The 21,578-nt window shown below is 39.6% G+C and overlaps 1 protein-coding gene across 6 annotated transcripts in view; it reads left to right on the top strand.

Moving 5' to 3' along the window:
* Positions 1–9,802, top strand: part of OMA1 (OMA1 zinc metallopeptidase) — a 71,905-nt gene extending 62,103 nt beyond the window's left edge. For all 6 annotated transcript variants that reach the window (XM_055306975.1, XM_055306978.1, XM_055306979.1 and 3 more), the window contains one exon: positions 9,362–9,802. In XM_055306975.1, the coding sequence (XP_055162950.1) occupies positions 9,362–9,574 (213 nt within the window). In that variant the 3' untranslated portion in view covers positions 9,575–9,802. The remainder of the gene's footprint in view (positions 1–9,361) is intronic.
* The last annotated feature ends 11,776 nt before the right edge of the window (positions 9,803–21,578 follow it).

Below are 21,578 nucleotides of genomic sequence, written 5' to 3'. Positions count from 1 at the left end.
AAGAATAACAACAAAAAGCCTCTGAAATGCCCATTTCCTTCCTGTAAGGTAAGCTTCAAAGAGTAGAAAAATCTAAAACAAAAACAAAAACAAATTTCAGGTATAATTTAAAAGTTTTCCTGCTTAGGAGAGGATAGCCTAGGTGCCCCCTGAAGCTGGCATGAGAAGGCTGATTTAACTACATTGAAAGTGACAGAAGAAGAAAGAATGACTTCTAAGATACATCCGTTCTGGAAAATTGCTAAACTTTGTGAATACAACAAACAAGCTGTAAAACTTTCAGTGAAGGCTGTAAAGAGCAGAACTGATGCCCCAAGCAAAGGTTCGTTGATGCTAGATATAAAGGAACATAGCACAACCAAATTAAAACACCCAAAGCTAAAAAATAAGTCTAAAAAAATGAAGGAACACTGAAAAGACACAGGAAATCAAGCTACATAAAACTGTGGAAAAGACGACCAATACCTTCATTTATGTCTTAATTTCTTTGTGTTTTCTATAACACATCTCATTTAGATGTGTTATAGATTTAGATAACATTTCTTAAAATGGACTATTAGAACCCCAGAGCATCATGCCTGAGATGCCCTGAAATGACAGTGCCTAGACATTTAAATTGTCAAGTGTTTAATCTTCATCACAAAGATAAGATTTTATAAGTTGCCAAGTATAAAGAGAAAATATAGTCACATATGAGTAAGAATGACTTTACATCTTACCTTTTAGACTTTGGAGAAGTCTAAGCATTTACGGGAAAAGAAATAAAGCCAAAAAAAATAGTGGCAGTAATACACTTTGGTATGCTATCTAGCCAAACCAACTTTTCCTTCTTTAAGATAGAAGATCCCTTAATACATGGAACACATAAAACAGTGAAGTACTTAGTAGCTAGCAATTCTCTTTGCAGAATCTATGATAATAAAAAATAGATAGAATTTATAGTTTAATCTGTTTACAAATGATTATGATTCTAGCTTGCCCCGGGCTATTCTTAGAAAACCACAGATAGAGTAAGTAGGTAATAAAGAATTGAGTTGAAAGTATGGAAAAATAAGATTCAACTGACACAAAAAACTAAATGCTATGAAAAAGATGTATTTTTTTCCCCAAATGTACATACATCTTCAGAAAAATACTGGTCTTAAATTGGACAAAAATACATATACTTAATATGAAAATATTATGGTTCAAATTATCAGAACATAGTACATTAAAATTAATATAACAAAAATTAAAATATGGTCACCCACATGAAAATTAAAATAAAATTCTTGTGTGTATAAGACAAGAAAGAAATGCATAGACAAGAAGAGCATGCCCTAGAATAAAAGAAAATTGTAATGGTTGTAGTTATATTTTCATGGATTGCTGTCAAACCTATATGTAAAGAAAAAAATTATCAATTTAAATGTCTGTATTAGTAAAAGGTAAAAAGAGAAAGGAAATCAAGAAATATAGTGTACCTCAGACAGCGAAAATAAAATTAAGCAGAAATAAACAAAATTATAATAGTTGATTGTTTCAGAAATTTGTCAAAGTGAAAATTACTGAATCAGTTAGTTAGACAAAGAGGATCAGGAGAAGAGCTACGATAATTAACATACAGGAAAACCAAAATACTTGAGAGAATGTTATTTTTAGGTAGATGATGTTAATTAATGGCTCAGGTCAAAATCAGAAGTAATTAAAGTGTATGCATGCATGAGCATGTATGTGTGAGAGAGAACTGCCAGAGTGGATATAGCTAGAAGTAGAAATTGTAACTAGAATGTACCTCCTCAAATTAATTTTTGAAGAAAGAGGTAAGGTATAATTAAATCAAATAAATAAAAACAACTGTATCAGAAACCCAGAGTCATAACAAATTAGCAAAGAAAAGAGCACCTGGCCCTGAAGGGGATTTACTTTGGAGAATTTTTGAAAGTTTAAAGAACAGTTATTCAGTGAATAATTAACTCTAGCTTCAAAATATAGAAAGGGGCATTGTTAATTATCTGATTCATTTTATGAACATTTTGTTTTGACAAATTGATAAAAATACCACCTTTAAAAGAATTTATGGACTGGGGTCATTAACCAAACAGTACAGTACTAGGTGACAATAATTATTTACTTGGAGCAAGTAAATTATCCTCAAATACATGGGTAGCATAATAAAAGCAGTGCTGTTAACACAGAGGAAGGAACTCAGGACTCATTTTTTATTCCTTCTCTGTATCCTGTCCACGAGAAGATCTTGTCTACTGCCCCTTCTCCATCACCATCATCCCTTACCTGGATTGACTGCAGTCATATCCTATTTTAATCTTTTCCATTTTCCACCTCATCCCCCAACAGCCTGTTTGCAGTACAGTAGCCAGAATGATCTTTTAAATGTCATTTCCCTGCATAAAACCTTTTAGCAGCATCTCTTGAATTTAGAATAAAAATCCCGACTCCTTGCTCAGCCTTTAAGTCAGGTAATTTGGCTGCTGCTTCCTTCTTCAGCTTTTTCACGTGCTGCTCTCCCCCAGATTGTCCTGGATTCCAGTTCTTTCATACTGAGCTTGTTTCCTCCTCACTGCTCCCCTGCTGACTCTGCAGCCTGAAATATTCTTCCCTCAGCTCCTTACACAAACGCCATCTCCCTTCAGAGATTTTCCTTGATGCCCCCAGTTTCAAATAGCCCTTCTTCTGTGCAGTCATTCTCTAACAAAGTTCTCGGTTTTGTCTCTTCACATACTTAACTAAAATGCTCTTGTTGACTTGCTTATTGTCTGACTCCTCCTCTTAAGAATGTAAGGCCCTTACTCACTGCTATATCCTTAGTGCCCTTGACAGTGTCTGAGATGCTTAATGAATATTTGTTACATGATTGCATGATAGGTCATTATAGGCAAGATAACTAAAATAAAATTGGGTTGAAAATAGAAAAATGGGGCAGTGCAGTTGAGTAGCAGTTACATTCCCTCATGGGAGTTTAGCATATAGAAAACTAAGAGTTGATAATGGGAAAAGGATGCTTAAGTAGTATAAAAATAGCAGTGGTCTTGGGAGCTTTGGGTTTTAATTCTGACCTGCCTACCTAATTTTGCAGAAGTTATCTAATCCAACCTTCAGGTTCTTCATCTGTAAAATTGCAATAACGTTATCTCTTGGCTGATGTACGTACTTGAGTGTGTGTGGGGGTAAGGTCCTGCTTCCTTCCCTCTTTCCTTCCCTCCCTCTCTTATAAGGCACTTCAATAATAAACATACTCCATTGGGACCAAGATTTCAAAAGTGCTTCATACCATAGCACCAGTTGAAATAACGTAAGTAAAATACCTGGCACAGTTCAGGGCACATAGGAGGTGAACAGTATGGTAGTTTCTTTCACCTCTAGTGGGAATCTGTAGGCTAACCGATTCTGTAGTTAACTCCAGTCTTCCTTGGGATTCTTAGAATTGTGTGTGTGTGTGTGCGTGTGTGTGTATTTTTTAAGATTTTATTTATTTATTCATGAAAGAGAGAGAGAGAGAGAGGCAGAGACATTAGGCAGAAGGAGAAGCAGACTCTTCATGGGGAGCCTGATATGGGACTCAATCCCAGAACACTGGGATCACGACCTGAGCCAAAGAGGGACAGACGCTCAATCACTGAGCCACCCAGGTGTCCCAGAACTGTATATTTTTATTATTAGAGTACATTCTTGCTTTCTCTTAGACTCTCAACTCTTGAGAGTGTCTTCCCTATGACGTTTATCATAATGATTTATTCATAGCTTGTGTTCTATAGGTGTTTCTTTAAAATTCAGCATGCGTTTATTAAGTGCCTGTTATGTGCAGTGCATAAAGTTAAATGCAGAAAACAAAGTAAAGGCAATGGAAGGGCATATCCTTCTAGTTGTGTATAGTGGGAAAATATTGCTCACTTTTAAAAGAGATATTTAATAAATGTATTTAATAAGACAGATTTGAATTTATAAAAATAAAATATGTTGACACCCTGAAATTTGGTAAAATAAATGTGGAAAAAAAGGAAAGTAAGAAATAAAAATATTTCACCAACATAGGTGATAAAATCTTACTATGCAAAATAGATGAAGATTTGATAGAAATGTGTGTGGTTTGTAATAGGGTTTTGTTAGATGGAGGAGAGAAATCACACATGTAGAAATATTAAGAGAAAAACCTTTATGAAAAATAAAGAAAAATACATAGTTTTTCTAGCAATTAAGCATAGCTTATACATCTCAAAAGGACATTTATTTAGTAAAAAATGTATTTAAGAAACAAAATATGGTGCAAAAAAACTAGTACAAAAGCATTGTATAAAAGCATCAAAAGCAAAAACAACAGAAGTGGGTTTTAATCCCTTTTTTTCTAAGCCCTTTCACTTTTATGCCCTTCTTAATTTTTTTTTATTAGACTATTTTTAAGAGCAGTTTTAGGTTCACAGCAAAATTTCATGAGGTACAGGAGAGATCTCCCATATACTCCTTGCCTCTGCTAGGTTCCCCCACTATCAAAGTCCTGTACCAGAGTGGTACATTTATTACAAAAGATGAATCTACACTGACCCATCTTTAGGACCCAAAGTCCATTTATATGAGGGTTCACTCTTGGTGTATATTCTGTGGGTTGTGACAAATACAATGACTTGTATTCACCATTACAGTGTCACACAGTAGTTTCATTGCTCTAAAAATACCCTCTCTCCCTGCTCAGCCTTGACAACCATGGGTCTTTTTAGTATCTCCATAGTTTGCCTTTTCCAAAATGTTACGTGTGTAGCAGGAATCATATGTTATATAGCCTTTTTAGATAGATTTTTTTTTGGCTTAAAAAATTTAAGTTTCCTTCCTGAGTTTTCATGGCTTGATAGATCATTCCTCCTTAGTGCTCAGTAATATTCCACTATGTAGATGTAATACAGATTATTATTTCTCCATTCACCTACTGAAGGACATTTGGTTTCTCCAAGTTTGGGCAGTTATGAATAAAGCTGCAATAAACATTTGCCAAGCAATTTTTTGTTCCCTGCCAGTCACTTAACCTCTTTGGGGTTCAGTTTCCTCAATCTGTAAACTGTACATGATGATTTCTAAGGATTCTGAGGTTTGAGATGATATAGTTATCTGGATAAAAATCATGAAATATTATGTTATACTGATTATGAATAACTTTTGTAGGCCTTTATGCTGAAAACATTATAAGTTGGCAAAGCCTTCCTGGTAGAAAGCAATCTGGTCCTGTATAAACTAAAATTATACTCTGTTCCGATCATTCTGTTTTGGGGGTATACTTCAAGTAAACCCAAATGGAGGTTATAAAATAACATTTTTTTCTTTAAGCAAAGATTTTCATAGAGTAATTTATTATTTATTTTTAAATATTGTATTTATTTAGAAAGAGAATGCATGCATGTGCATACAAGTAGGGGGGAGGGATACAAGAAGAGGGTGAAGCCAACTTCCCACTGAGCAGGGAGCCCTATGCAGGGCTTGATCTCAGGACCTGAGATCCTGACCTGAGCTTAGGCAGCTGCTTAACCGACTGAGCTACCCAGGCACCCCCATAGGGTAATTTATTAAACAAAACAAAACAAAAAAACCTATGGAAACAATTCAAGTACCCTGTAATGGGGAAATGCAGGGTAATTGTGTGAGGGCAGGGACCATGACTATTCAGACTGAAGTGTGCTTAGCACCTCACTCAGTGTGGTGTTCCAAATATTGGCTGAATGTGAAAATGCTGAAAAAGAACTTAGGGGAGAGAGAAGACCTTTCACTGAATATAAAAGATTAGATGGCATTCTGCTTTTCCTTTGATTTGCTGCTTCGCCTCTCTCATGGCTTCACTCAGCTGTTACCAGCTCTTACCTGCTGGACTCCATACTTGCTCCTTTACTGACCCCAGTGAATGTCTTAGGCATGTGATATAGCAGCCATAATGTAGTGGCTTCTCACTTGGAAAAGGACATCACCGTGGTTGGAAAGGAGTAGACCGTGTGCCCCCATTTTGCCAGGACAGTCTCAGTCTGTGCTTGATGTCTCACTGCAAATCGTAATAGCATCTTCCACTCTTACAGGTGGCTGGGTTCAGACAGCAGGGCGCCATTTAGCTAAGGGTCTGCCTTTTTGTTGTGAAACATTTGCTTGATTTTTCAGTTCAGTTTACGTTAATAAAAAAATTTTTTTTTAATGCTCAGTGTATGATTGTGAGATACAAAGAAAATTCAGATAAGGCCCAGTCACCACAGAATTTCACTTTAATGCTTTTTCCTCTTTAGTTTATTTTGGTAACTCATAGCCTCCTTTGGAATCAGAAGTGTTCCTAGGTCCAAGCTTCTGCCCTGGCCTCATCAATTTTTTTTGGTTTGCCTCTGGCTTCATGCCTTTCTCTCCCTTGGAACTTAAAGGAATACTCTTTTAAGAACCTGTGCTCCTACCACGTGGCACTCTGGGTGTTTGGGATGATGGAATTCCTCACTCAAACCCTTTTGAGCTTGCTTCTAGGCTCTCTTCCCTTGGATACATGTACACAAGACCCCTCACAGTGCCTGCTAAACCAGGGATGGGAGGAGAAGGGAATGGATGGCAGGTCAGTGGCAGGAGGATGGCCAGGCTCCCTGCAACCTTACACGTTGCAGAATTCAACCCTGCTTTTCAGGGTTACTTTCAATGTATATTCTTCAAAGTAGGAGAATAGAACATATTTTTTGTAGTAGTTTATTAGCTTGATTTACCGCTTTCAATATTTAAGCATGATATTTGAATGTCCAGTTACATTCTTGCCATGAATCCCACAGATACCAGGGGCAGGCCCACTCATAGTAAAACCTAGAATCCTTACCATGACACATGAGATCATACATAATCTGCTCTTGCCCCTACCCTGCTCATTGCAGCTGCGCTGGCTTCCTCATTGTTCCAGAACAGTCCAGGCATGTTCCCATCTCAGATCTTCACACTTCCTGCTGCTGCCTCTTGGAATGCTCTTCTTCCAAGTACCCATGTGACCTCTTCCCTCATGTCCTTCAGGTCTCCCTCCCTCCTCGCTGCACCACCCCTACAAGCAGCACCCCCTCCCCACTGCCATCATTATTTTATCAGTGAAACCTCACCGGGCTAATCTTTCCAAAATTTTACTATCCCCCAAATACTGACTGTTTCCTTCCCTGCTTTACTTACTTCCCTTAACATGCATCACTATAAAAAGTTAGAATAAAAAGCTAAACTAGGTCCCTCCCCTAAATATCTTTCTTTTAACCCCCATTAGATATAAAATGTTTTTTCCTTAAAAATTTTCTATTTTAGAAAAAAAATTTCTATTTTAGTTTTTATGTCTTTTTTGGTATATTTTTTTATTGTAGTTCGATTTGCCAATATATAGTATAACACCCAAGTGCTCATCCCATCAAGTGCTGCCCTCAGTGCCCATCACCCAGTCACCCCATTCCCCTGCCCACCTCCCCTTCACTACCCCTTGTTTGTTTCCCAGAGTTAGGAGCCTCTCATGTTGTCACCCTCTCTGATATTTCCCACTCATTTTCTCTCCTTTCCCCTATAATCCCTTTCACTATTTTTTATATTCCCTGTATGAATGAAACCAGAGTTTTTATGTCTTAAGGTCATTTATGTATCCACTTTAAAGAATCACATAGATCTCCAAGTCTAGTTATTTAAAGCTGCAGTTCCTATACCTTGCCCTAAATTTTTTAAGGGTAACCATTTTCAGCTCTCTTAAATGATACTTTTGGTATTTCCCACCATAACTATATAACAAACATATTGCTACTTCCTAACTTTTCAGTTTTAGGCATTACCAGTTTACTTACTCTGTAGGGGATGAGAACTAAGCTTCCCCATGCACATACACACATGGTCAGCTGTCAGCTTTCCCTCTTCCCAGTATTTAGTTGTGATTTTGGATAGGTCAAGCTTCGGTGTTTTTAAAACTGTTAAATGCCCCTCACAGCTGAGCCATGTTGTATACTGTGACTACTTTTCCTATAGTATTTTATTTTTCCTGGAATTAAAAACTATCATTATTTTGATTTGTTTACTTTCCTAGGTTACTAGCATCAGTGCTCCCTCGACTGCCCTAGTTATGTGTATCTTCTTTGAGTATGTTCACATTTCTACATGCATTGTTTTCTTTTCTGAGTCTTCAGCTCTTTTAAAATCTGGATAGATGTTCTTACGATCAGGCCTAGCTTGACTAAAATCATAGACACACAAGAAGTCTTGTTTATTCCTTTTTTTTTTTTATAAATTAATTTTTATTGGTGTTCAATTTACCAACATACAGAATAACACCCAGTGCTCATCCCGTCAAGTGTCCCCCTCCGTGCCCGTCACCCATTCACCCCCACCCCCGCCCTCCTCCCCTTCCACCACCCCTAGTTCATTTCCCAGAGTTAGAAGTCTTTATGTTCTGTGTCCCTTTCTGATATCTCCCACACATTTCTTCTCCCTTCCCTTATATTCCCCTTCACTATTATTCATATTCCCCAAATGAGTGAGAACATACACTGTTTGTCCTTCTCCGATTGACTTACTTCACTCAGCATAATACCCTCCAGTTCCATCCACGTTGAAGCAAATGGTGGGTATTTGTCGTTTCTAATGGCTGAGTAATATTCCAGTGTATACATAAACCACATCTTCTTTATCCATTCATCTTTCAGTGGGCACCGAGGCTCCTTCCACAGTTTGGCTATTGTGGACATGGCTGCTAGAAACATCGGGGTGCAGGTGCCCCGGCGTTTCATTGCATCTGAATCTTCGGGGTAAATCCCTAACAGTGCAATTGCTGGGTCATAGGGCAGGTCTATTTTTAATTCTTTGAGGAACCTCCACACAGTTTTCCAGAGTGGCTGCACCAGTTCACATTCCCACCAACAGTGTAAGAGGGTTCCCTTTTCTCCACATCCTCTCCAACATTTGTTGTTTCCTGCCTTATTAATTTTCCCCATTCTCACTGGTGTGAAGTGGGATCTCATTGTGGTTTTGATTTGTATTTCCCTGATGGCAAGTGATGCAGAGCATTTTCTCATGTGCATGTTGGCCATGTCTATGTCTTCCTCTGTGAGATTTCTCTTCATGTCTTTTGCCCATTTCATGATTGGATTGTTTGTTTCTTTGCTGTTGAGTTTATTACAATAGGACATCGGTCAGTCACTTCAGATATTCATTACTGTGTGAACAAGTAATGAAAATGTGACTATGTTTCTTGAGTTTCTGTATGGTTCTCTTTCATGTATTGTAATTAAGACACCTTTTATTCCAAAAAATACAGAATGTTTTCTTATATTTCATTGTATTACAAAGAACATATTAAGAATTACTGGAAAAATTTTAATAAATTTATGTATGTATATTTTTGTATTATTTCTAGGCTCTTAAAATTAGAGAGATCTGTAATTGCCCACCACTTTCGGGACCAGACCCTCGATTACTATTCAAACTCAGCATGAAGCATTTTCTGGAAGAATCGGAGAAAGAAAACCTAAAAATCACTGCTGAGAAACAGAAAATGGATACTCTTACCATTCAACAACAGAAGCAAATACCTTTAACATACATAGTTGAGAAAAGAACTGGCAGTTGAATTAAAATTTATGAGACATGGGATATATGAAGAATGTATCAGCCCTTACCATTTTTATGTTACTTTTTAAAAAATGATGTTTGAGATAAAAAAATGTATATTCAGGGTCAAATCATGTATATTACAAGTATTATCTAAATTCTTCAAGGTATTTTCATGAAATATTGATGTATTTTAATCTATTTTAAAATATCTTCAATGAGGAAAATGTCACAGAATAAATTTATATTCCACATTTTACTCTGTCTCATACTTGCTTTTCATTTGGAAGGCAGACCTCTAGTGGATGAAAAATCAGAATGTGCAGTAATTCCTAATGTAGAGAGAGTTCTGGCCGAGCCTAAACTGGGATTCAGAGTCTGGGTGGTTATGATGAACTGGGAAACTGACCATCTGAAGCATCCGTTTGCAGAAATTGACTTGCACTGGGATAGGATTATGTGGAATAGGGGACCTTGGGATGGAGAATTTCCTGGCCCTCGCTTATGGACTCTGAGGGGAAAAGGGCTATCTAGGCAGAAGCTAAACTGTTTCCACAGGAGGGAAAAGTAGTGACCTTTGTGGTCCAAGTGACAGAGTGAGAAACAAAATGGCAAGAGAGGGTCACTTCCTTGCAAACATAGTGTGCCGCTGACAGTCCAAAGTCCTAACAGAAAGTTGTATCATCTTGGCTCCTTTACAATAGTATGATTTGGGAATCTCAGGGGTTCTCAGAGAAGCCAGTGACCCCGTTCTCATTGAGGGAATACCCAGGAGGGGCAGGAGAAGGTGCAGCCCCCAAGTTGATCTCCCTGGGCAGCAGACATCACCTAAAGGCTGGAAGAAGATGGGGCAGGGAGTACAAGGCACAGCCCTAGCAGTGCTCAGAAATTACTGTTACAGAAGTCTGGAAATAAGTTTCTAAAATGTATTATTATTTGTATAAAATTATCTGTACTCCCAAACTGGTGAAGTCTAGTGATGTTAAGTTTCTATTCACAAGAGGGACATTATTCTTGAAACACGTTATATTAAGTAGTTTGTTGGAGAATTAAAAGGGAAAGAAACTATCTTTTATTGACTGTGTACTATGAGCTGGGACCCATGAAGGAGGTTGCAGCGGTTTCCTTTCATGGTGAGAACCAGGCTTGGAGAGGTTATGTAGTATACCCGGTGCCTCTCACCTAGAAAGAGCAAACCTAGATCTATCTGACTGCACATCTGTCCATCTTCACAACTCGCAGGTACCTAAAGCTAAGCTATCAGAGAAACAGGCACCATCTCCAGGTGTGTGTTAGCTTTCTCATGTGTGGCTTCAGTCAGGTAAAAATCTAATTATAAAATCAGGATCACTTCCCTGCATGATGTCATTTCAGGTGTTCCTTTTCAGACCCTTCTACCAAAAACTGTACATGAAGAGCCTGGGTGAGGCAGGTTAGCAGATAAGAACCTCTCCCTCTGCCTGTAGAAGCTGGTGACTCCTCATTTGGGATGTGTCCTGACACATTTCCTTAGACAAAATAGGTACCTAGCTGTTAAGAGAATTTCAGGGGCTCTTTAAATTTTTTCAGGCTTACCAGAGATTGCTGGTAAGGAATGTCTTGATCTGTACACAAGACAACACTTGCAAGGAGGAGATTCAGATTAACTGTTCTGGTCGTTGTTCACACTCTGACCATGATTGCAGTTCTGTCAGAGGCTCTCCATAACATGTAAAGTCATTTGGAGAATGTCACCTAGAGGTAAACAGTAAAACACACCGTTAGATTTCCCTGTAGATTTCCTAAGAAAATAGTGTAGTGGAGGCCCTGGTCTATTTTTCCTTCCATCCCATTATCACATCTAATTGTACTGTTCAAACTTTCCAGGAAACATATACAAGTTGACAGAGCACAAAATATATAGAGAGAATACCTTATAGGGCATATAAAAAAGATATTTTTTTTAACCCATGGGATCAATAAATGTAAAAGAAATGTTACATTTCAGCTCAGGGTTTTAGGAGAACTTAAATAGCAGTTGAAATGTAATATGTATAACGCATACTCTAAGTTGTATATGGAAAAGACCTAAGTTCTGCATTTAGTTGCATACCATACTGTCAGGGCTTTTCATATACCCAGAGGATTTAGGTGTCATTGGCTAGTTGCTCAGTTGTTAGGAGCATGATGCCAATAAATACAGGGCACAAATTCAATCTAATCTCTCTAGAACCTGGGCAGTTGTACAACTGTCCTCAGAAACCAAACTGAAAGAACAATATATATATTTACTGCTATATTGCTAATACCTAATAATTTTTGGTGCACTGTGGGTATTCAATTAGTATTTTACTGATACTGTACACTCAACATCATCTGGTCAAAGAATAGTGAAAAACAAGAAAAAAGAAAAAGAAAAAAAAGAATAAAAAAAGAAAGAAGAAAGAAAGAAAAGAAGAGAAAAGAAAGGAAGGAAAACACACCTTATGAAATCTGTCTCTTTGTAGCCATGAGACCCTGAGCAAAACATTTCACCTCTGACCCTCACTTATTCATTTGTAAATGGGGATAAGAAATCTTACCTCATAGACTGAAATGATGAAGGCAAATGATGTACTGAAAGCATTTAGCATAATGTGTAGAGCTCCAAACAATAAAAATATCCATGATTTATTGAATGCTTATTTTGTACCAAGCACGGTGCTAAGCATTTTTCAAACACTGTTGAACCTCACTGCAGCCCTATTTGTGATAGGTAGTCTATTACCCCCCATTATACTCCAGGAATCTGAAGTTTAGAGGGTTAATGAAATTTGTTCATTGTTACTCGATGTATTTAAGATTATTTTACTTCCAAGAACAGGAAAAAAAAAAAACACAACCCTCAAACTCAAGAAAATGTATTGCCTTACCTAACAAAAAAGCCCAGAAGTACACTAGCTTTGGACATGATTTAGTCCAAAGGATCATGATATCAGAGCAATGGTTCTTTTCCTCTGCAATTTTTCTCAGCTCTGGCTTCACTCTTCTCTGCTGATGTCAAGATAGCTGTGCAGCTGCCAGAGTTACATGCTTCATTCACATCCCGTTGAGAAGAGTGGCTCACCTTGCAAATACTGACACAGAACCCTCAATACTAACTGCACCCTCTAAAGAGCAACCCAGAAGCAACCACAGGGGATGGGGTGATCCTGCCTGGCTGGAGCTGAGGATGGTTACAGTCAGTGCCAACATTTATCCTTTTTCAGCAGGCAAAGAAACAAGATCATTCTTTGTAGATTTGGTCCAAAATCATATTTAATCTGAGCAAAAACAATGTAACATAAGTTTTATGTTGACATGGTAGTAAATCTGCATTAGAATATGGGCTTTATCATTTACAACCTGAAGTATCTCCTACCCTCAAAACCACCCTATGAAACCGGAAGGATAAGTGGTGGTATTTACTTAGGAAGGAGAAGACGCAAGCTTGGAAGGATTACGCAAGTTATCCAAGAATGCACCTCAAGTCGATGGCTGGACTGGGATGAGAAGGAAAGGATTCTTGATTTGTGATCCAGTGCTCCTTGAGCAATACCACATTCTTTGGAGAGGGAGGTATTACCTACATTTTTTATCTGGAAGCGCAGAGATACTAAGCAACTGTGTGCCCAGCACTACTCAGCTCATAATGGCAGAACTGAGATTCAAACCCTCATCTTCTGACCCCAAAACCTGTGCTCTTCATCCGGTTACTACCACTTTAGTTGGCAGATCTCATAAAGGAAGTGGCAATGAAAACGGCTCATTTCCCTTCACCCCTCACTTGTGAACCGTAGGGCCAATACCCTCCTTTCTCTTAAAAGCATTCATTTTAATACTCTATGACAGGTGGCAAAAATATTCATTTTAAGAGTATTGATATACATGAGGGATACAATTCCTGTGAATCATCTTATGACATGTTTTTATTAGGGTCTGGAGAGCTCCTTAATCTGTGCTGAGAAATACCTCTCACTTTATTACTGGAAAGAACTATGTCAGTGTAGAGCCCCTAACTTCTAACAGAAAACCAGTAGCCTTCAGAGGTAGGCCAGTGACTCCCAGCCTTTCAATCACCAAGGACTCCTTTTACCTGACCTGACTGCATGGACTTTGACAGCACAGAGTTCTGTCTTGAAGAGGTGGAGTGTCTAGACTCATGACCAGGGTTTCTTGGGGTGCCAGCTGTTTAGGGGTTGAGTTAGTTGGGCATGGGGTGTAAGGCACAGTGTGGTCCTGCCCCCGTGTCTCAGAATTTCTGTGATATCATCAAAGACCAATCAGGACCTCTGACTGTCATGTGATCTCTGGTATTATCAAAATTCCAGCCAAAAGAAAAATTTATGATTTTAATTAGTCTGGGTGGCCTAATTATGTGAGAGAAAATATAAAATTTTTAGTTAGGCTCTTTGAAATATTAAGCATAGCTGGCAGAGTCCCAGTGCCATCAGTGAGGACCACAAGGGCCTGGGACCTCATCCTGGTCAACAGGGATCTAAAGTCAGATTGCTTTTTTTTTTTTTAGACTATAAAAGAAAGTAAAATTGACATGTATTAATTTTGACCAATATATTAAAGTAGAACTATATTTTTGTGGGTTAGGAATAATGGATGATCTACCTAAAGGTCTATATTTAAGGATGTCTTTAAAGTAATTACTGTTTTTGTACAGAAACCAACAAGTTGAATTTTATTTCTTCTGCAACTATTCCTCTGATGCTATAGTAGCCTTGAGAGAATCAAGGACAATATGACTAGTCTTGTTTCTGCAGGGATTGGGGGAGGGGGGAGGACATGAGATAGTAACATCTGCCCTGATTACTTCCCAGGATTATTATGGATTTTGAATATAGTTATGTGTATATACTTTGTACAGTATCCAAACTGCTATACTTCTGCTGGTTCTTATATTCCAGTACTGTTTTAGTCTGGGCTTTAAGATTATTAGCTAGGAGAGATCATTTCCAAAAGGATGGCCATTGGCCTGATCTAGTACAACACAAAATTGAAGATATGTAAGACAAAGGGAAGCCTATTTATGCCATGTTTTGTTTTAGTCTGACTTATGAGTGTGTGTGTGTGTGTGTATTTAACCCAGTTATTCTATTAATCCTATAATGATCTTTGTCTAGAGAGTGTACCTGGTTTCCATCAATTTCTACTTTCTGATGCTTAAGTCAACATCTTCCTGGCCAGTCCACTCTTCAGATGATGGACTGAGAGAATGAGGATTCATGTTTGGCGAGTCCTGCTAAAGACAAGACCCCATATCCTTTCTCTCCCTTTAATCCTCACAGCACCTCTTCAAGGCATGGGTTATTTTACCAGTTAACAGGGAAATGGAGGCTCACAGGACTGTGTAACTTGGCCAAGGTCACACAGATAGCTTAGGAATTCAACTAGGTTTATGATACACAGAAGCTTTTACTGACTTTGACTTGCTTTGTCTCGCACAAAGTAAATGAGAGCAACTGTTAGGGCAATGCAGGAAACATTTATTTGGGGTCCTCCTTTGTTCTAGGGCCCAAATCTTTTCTCTTGCTCCATAATCCCTGACACTTTCCATGGTCTCCCCTCTCAACACCATCTTTCAACGCGTGCAGTGAGCCAACCAGCTGAATGAAACAAGTTCATTACAAGGCACAGAAGCCCTCAGGAATGCAAATCAGCACATAGTAAGTGCTCACTGACAAGTCCAAAGACCGAAAGAAAGAATGAATGGATACATATGAATGAATACAGACAAGTGAGCAATAGGGGTTATCTGAATGCTTGAGGCAGTTTTGGGGTGAACTTTATAAGGCAGTAAGGGGAAAGCCTCACCCATGTGCCAGGGTATATCACCTCCTCCCAGAACCCAGGTTCCCACAAACACTCCATAGCAGGTGCAGAAAAATCCTACCAGGGCAGCCCGGGTGGCTCAGAGGTTTAGTGCTGCCTTCAGCCCAAGGTATTATCCTGGAGACCCAGGATCGAGTCCCACGTCAGGCTCCCTGCATGGAGCCTGCTTCTCCCTCTGCCTCTTTCTCTCTCCTCTCTGTTTCTCATGAATAAATAAATAAAATCTTAAAAAAAAAAAAGAAAAATCCTACCAGTTCTCTATCTTCCACTCACTCATTCACTAACCCTATTCTCTGCTTTATTTATCTTCATAGCACTTATCCCCGTCTGAAATCATAGACTTATTTGACTCAACAACTACCCAAAGTTATTTGGGTCACTAGCTTTGACCTGAGCTGATCACAAATACCCAACTCTTTCTTGTCAAGGGAACTAGTTTAGGAAACCACTGAGCATTTAAGGTCTGAAGATTGGGCTTCGGTGCCTGTCTTCCTTACAAGCTCTATGATGGAATAAGCCACTATGCCTCTCAGAGCCTCTGCTCATCCTCACTGGAATGTCGTGGAGACAGATCATGTCTGCCACATTGCACGGCAAGTTCACCCTCCACCTGGGAGCCACCTGGGGGTTGGAGCTCTGTTGCAGTCATCTTTCTTACTTACTCTTGATCCAAAGCACTGCTCAAGATGCATCTCTTCAATCAATTTAAGAATATAATAGTGGCTAGCATTGCTTTTCAAAGTTGTTGAGCAAACTCTTCACTGTGAGTCTCCCCATTCTATCAAGCAGGCTAATATTCTCCTTAGGCTTGCCCTTAAGAGCTCAGCATCTACAATGAGAGCCAGATGAGGCTGGCTCATTCTAAGTGAATTACTTTATTCTGTAAGACTCAATTTTCTTCCTCTGGAAACTGGAGGTGGTAATAGTTGGGGTTTCATGGTGGTGGGTGGGAGGCCTAAACATATGCCTGGAGCTCAGCCATTTCCTCAGCATGTAGAGGATATGTGCATCAAGAGTACATAGGACCACCTGTGAGGGTCCTCAGGCCACCCAAGATCATCTGCAGCTGGGGTGGAGAGTTTCCAGTACCTTTCTCACCCTGCTGCTTCCTTCTCTGCTGAGGGGTTTCTCTGGCACCTCCTGATTTTGTTCAGCCACCAGCAGGGGCATTTCAGAAGAACAAGGTATTTAATTCCTACAGAATGTCCCACATCCAGGGGATCAGTGTCAGTGGATAAATGTCTCATACTTTGGGATGATTCTAGGGTATGTTCCACAGTTTGCCAGTAGGTGGGACTGGGACCCCCGTTACCCAGAACTTTAACCTGTTCATTGATACATACTCTGTATAAGCTTCTCTTCCTTACCACTCTCTTCATTTACTTCTCCACATGTGCTTCCCTGCGATCGCTACCAAATGACCTGGTGCCCACCTACCCTACCTTAGTGCCTACCTCAGGGCCTGCATTGAAGGGAAACCAAACTGTGAAGGTCACTATCAAACTTGTTATTATTGAATCCCCATAACAATCCCACTTAACGGAGGAGAAACTCAAGTTCAGAGAGGTGAAGTAACTGGCCCATAGTTTCACTGCAAATAGTTCTTTTAAAAAAAAATTATTTATCCATGATAGAGAGAGAGAGAGACAGAGAGAGAGGCAGAGACACAGGCAGAGGGAGAAGCAGTCTCCATACAGGGAGCCCAATTCGGGTATCGATCCTGAGACTCTGGGGGATCACACCCCCCAGCTGAAGGCAGACACTCAACTGCTGAGTCACCCAGGTGTCCCCACTGCAAATAGTTCTAACAATCCCTATCTCTGGGGATTGTTTTGGGGAAGTCAAAAGTCAATTATGAGTTATAAATCGGCCTTGTAAACAGTAGTACTGGCATGAGTTGCTTATTGTCCCTTCATAGTGCTACCTCTTCTAATGGTAGTGACATGGACAGTGATGCTCAGATACCCAGAGTAGCCGTAAACATGCCTAAGTACAATAGCTAATCATCTCTCCTTCAGGCCACACAGTCAATTCCCAGAGCAGCCTCTCAGTTTGAACCTATTATCTGTGATTCATGGGCTCTGGATCTAGAGTGACCCTAATAGCCACCCATGCAGTGGGAGTTTTGACTTGGAAATCATAGTCCAAGCAAAAAGTGGTATTTACACAAATGTGACAGCTCGTCTGGGAGCAGGAGAAGTTTATTTAACAGCCGGAACAGATTGCAGAGTTACCACTCAATGGCCTCGTCCAGAGCACAGAAATCTGTCAGGAGTCAAAATGTGAAGGAAAGGCAGGCTGGGAAGACAAACCAGTCTTGAGGAGCCTGCTTAGCAGCACTCAAACTTATTCTGCAGAGGACATTTGGTTGGATTGTTCTGGAGATGTGGTCACTAGGGCTCAGCAAGATCAAGTTACTGACAATAAGATCAGTAATCAGAGCAATAATAAGAGTCACCATTCATTACTGAGACCTCATACAAACCAGGCCCCAAAAGCACTTGACATATTTATTTGATTCCTGCAACAGTTCTGTGAGGTGGCTATGATTGCCCTGCTTTACATATGAACGAAGAAATCAGAGCCCAGGGAGCTTCAGTGACCTGGTACAGACATCATGGTTTGGACTACCTGAGCTTTTGGGCCCCAGATTAATGCTACCTGGAGGTGTTAGGTGTCAGTACATTGGCTTTTTGGTTGGTTGGTTGGTATATAATGCATGAACATACAGTGTAATGTAGAAAAATATCTTTCAAATCAGATAGACCTTAGATTAATTATTTTACTTTCCAAGGACTAATTTCACTCTTCCCAAATATTTGGTGATATCTGTCTCCCAGAGCACCTGTAAGAAGGCAGTGGGTTTATGCATGCAGTATTTATTTTTCCCTCTCAACTTTGTGGCTTGTAGTCCACTTCCAAAGAGATGTTCATTTTTTTAAAGATTTTATTTATTTATTTATTCATGAGAGACACACAGAGAGATTGAGAGGGAGAGGCAGAGACACAGGCAGAGGGAGAAGCAGGCTCCATGCAGAGCCTGACGTGGGACTCGATCTCAGGTCTCCAGGATCATGCCCTGGGCTGAAGGTGGCACTAAACCGCTGAGCCACCCTGGCTGCCCTCAAAGATGATTTTCAAAGGAAAGTTTGGGACCAAAATCTGAGAGGAGGAGATTCATTTCTTTGAGGCCAGGCCTCAAATTAGGAGATTTTTGTTGTTGTTGTTGTTGTTTTGGTAAGTCAGAGAATGTCAAGAAACAAATATAAGAATATTTTTCAACAAAATCATTTGTTTTCTACTCAAGGTAACATTGGGTATTAATCAGACATTACCTGCTCTGGTTTCTCTGCCCTCTGCTGGTGACATCTCTCTCCTTGAACTATTTCAAAAGTCCCAGCAGAACCAGAAAGCCCTCCTCACCCTAGGCGTCACTGACATACAAAGAGGGCAGACAGAGCTCCCATGGTCAAGCTCAATGACCACGACTGGCCACTGACTTTCTCCCTTGAAGGGAACTGCCTTTCCCTCTTTTTGTTGGTAAGTTATTGATTCAGGCTAATTTTCAAAGTGAGATTTAGGAAAAGTAATAATGATAAATATAAAACAACTAAAAAAGCTAAAAATTAAAATTAAAAGGACAAACCCTGAATCTAAAGATTATGTTGGGACCAAATATTCCAAGGACAGGAGGGAAACACTTCTGGGAGAAGATAGTATGGTGAAGACAGATGACACAGAAATAATTATTTTACTCCTATTAGGACCAAGTTTAATGGTCACACAAGGTATAAACTGCACCCTCCAGGGGGCACCATTCACTGGCATAACAATGTATTTAACACCCAGGATAGTTGTGCAACAAGGCAGCCCTACCTATGACCCCTTTATCCTTTCTGCCAGGGAGCATGATCATCAAGATAGAACATAATTTAACAATGAACTCAAGTTCTTGCTGGGAGAGGAGATGGTCAGAGAGAAGTTGGATACTTTTATTAGCTTTTAGAACAATAAGAGGCAATTGTAATAGTCAACACAGAGTAAAACGTGTCAGAGACTCTACTAAACACTTTGCATATGTTCCCTTTTACCCTCAACTACAATACCGTTGCTGCCCAGCCAATAGCCATTCTTCCTCTTCTTTTCCAGCAAAACTTTGTTCTGTTTAGGTGGCTGTGTCCTGCCCATTTAAGGCAACCAAGGCAACGTTATCCCTCAAAGACAGTGACTGATATAGGAGTTAGGCATGTGACCAGATCTGGTCAATGAGGCATAAAAGAACATGTAATATTTTCCAGAGATGGCAAGTATGTCCCTCCCTATATAAAAGTCTTTTTTTTTTTTTTTTGGTAACTTCTGACTTCTATTTCTGCTTTGCAGGTGCTGTGTTAAGATATGTGTGTTACTGCTGTGGCCTTCTCATGAACCTGAGAATCATGAAGATGCCAACCAAGAACCCTAATATTACCTTGTTGCTGAGCCAACATTGGCACTGCCTCCCTTGAAACTCTTTGTGAGGTGAGATAATTGTCTTTATTGTTTATGCCACTATTAATTGAGTATTCTTTTACTTGCACTCAGAATTCCTGCTGATAAAATATTACTGGTTCCACTTTCCATTTTATGAATTAAATACATTTTGCAAGTTAAATATCAATGTCACAGAGCTAGTAAGTGGCCTGGCTATGCTTTAAGCCATGTCTGCCTGAACCTAAGCTTTTTCTTTCTGCTACTCTTCTGCCTGGAGCCAAGTCTAAGGTCTAGGGAATTACATTCCAGAGCAATGTGCTGGCCTAATCAAATAAGAAGAGCTCTCAACAGTAGACAGCTCCACTGGGTAGGGAGGTCTCTGTCCCTGGAAATGTTCAAGCCAGGATGACCATCTATAAGGGTTGTTGGGGAGGAGAGTCGGGCTCTGAGCACACAAAGTAAGGAAGATGGACTCTCAGTAAGAGGCAAATGTTCCATAAATGTGTTCTGGAATAGAACCAAATGAACCCAAAAACCAGGTGAAAAATAAGTTGCAGCCTTGGCTGACCAGGTTTTCTCTCTGAGGAAGTGGCTTGTTGGGCATTTGTGCTCAAAGAATGGGCATGACAGATAGCTCTGCTCCTGGACCGTGGGGGGTCACGGTGTCATGAGTGGGTGGGTGAGGGGTAAAGCTCAGGTGAGTCTACATCAGAGTCCTAGTTGTGCTGTTCCTTAGCTGTGAACTTCAGCTTCCTCATTTGCTGAACAGGAAGAATGGACTTGGTGTACTTCAGAGGGCCACTATGAGGATTAAAGGAGATGACCATACACTTCCACAAACATTTATTTAGGACCTACTATGTGCTTAGCCTTCTATTGAATCCTGATGTCTGTGTAAGCTGTAAAGAACTTTCCAAATTTAAAATATTAAGTATTCTTCTTTATTTTTAAAATATGTGCAACTTCTCTCTCCTTCGTACCCCACCAAGGGAACAAAAAAAGGACCTCATTCATCTATTTTGAAATAAATTGAGCTCTTATCCAGGAAAATAGAAGAAATGACTCCAACAGACAGAGTTTCCAGCAAGACAAATCCCCCAATGGCCTCTCTCTGCCACCGCTCAATAATGGTGTTTGCTATAAATCAGAGAGCTTCTTTATCAAGTGCCTTGGAAACGCTTGGGACCGATTTAGCCCTAGAGTGAGATTAATCACAAATGCTGCTTTAGAAAGAGTGATGGGTATGAATAAGAAGGTTCAGTGGACATCATTTCGATTTACCCCAATTGCTATAGATAGCTGCAGTTTACAGAACTAGGGTTCTAAGTTTTTAAACATTTCTCAGTTCGAGAAAAAATATTGCATCCAAAAATGATCCCTAACAATGATCTAGAGGGACAGAGGAAGAAACTAATGGTTTTGAAAACACCTACTATGTGTATCAAACGTTATCCTTATATTATCTCTTTTAGTCCCATAACAATTCTGTGAGATAGGTCTGGTTATCCTCATTTTACAGATGAAAAATGTGAGAGACCCATAGCAGTGAGATGACTTGTATAAATGGCAGAAGGAAGAATGAAATGCAGGTCTCTTTGTCTCTAGAACCTTAACACAGAGCCTCTTGGAACCTTAACTGAAGATTCCTGACAGCTGAGCTCTGCGTAGCCACCAAAAAATAAATGGAACTGGGTTACTGAGACTTCTGGCTC

Source organism: Nyctereutes procyonoides, unplaced genomic scaffold (genome assembly GCF_905146905.1).
Source record: "Nyctereutes procyonoides isolate TBG_1078 unplaced genomic scaffold, NYPRO_anot_genome, whole genome shotgun sequence".
Lineage (NCBI taxonomy): Eukaryota > Metazoa > Chordata > Mammalia > Carnivora > Canidae > Nyctereutes > Nyctereutes procyonoides.
Note: the sequence above shows the minus strand (reverse complement) of the source record. Positions and strands in the feature narration are given on the sequence as shown.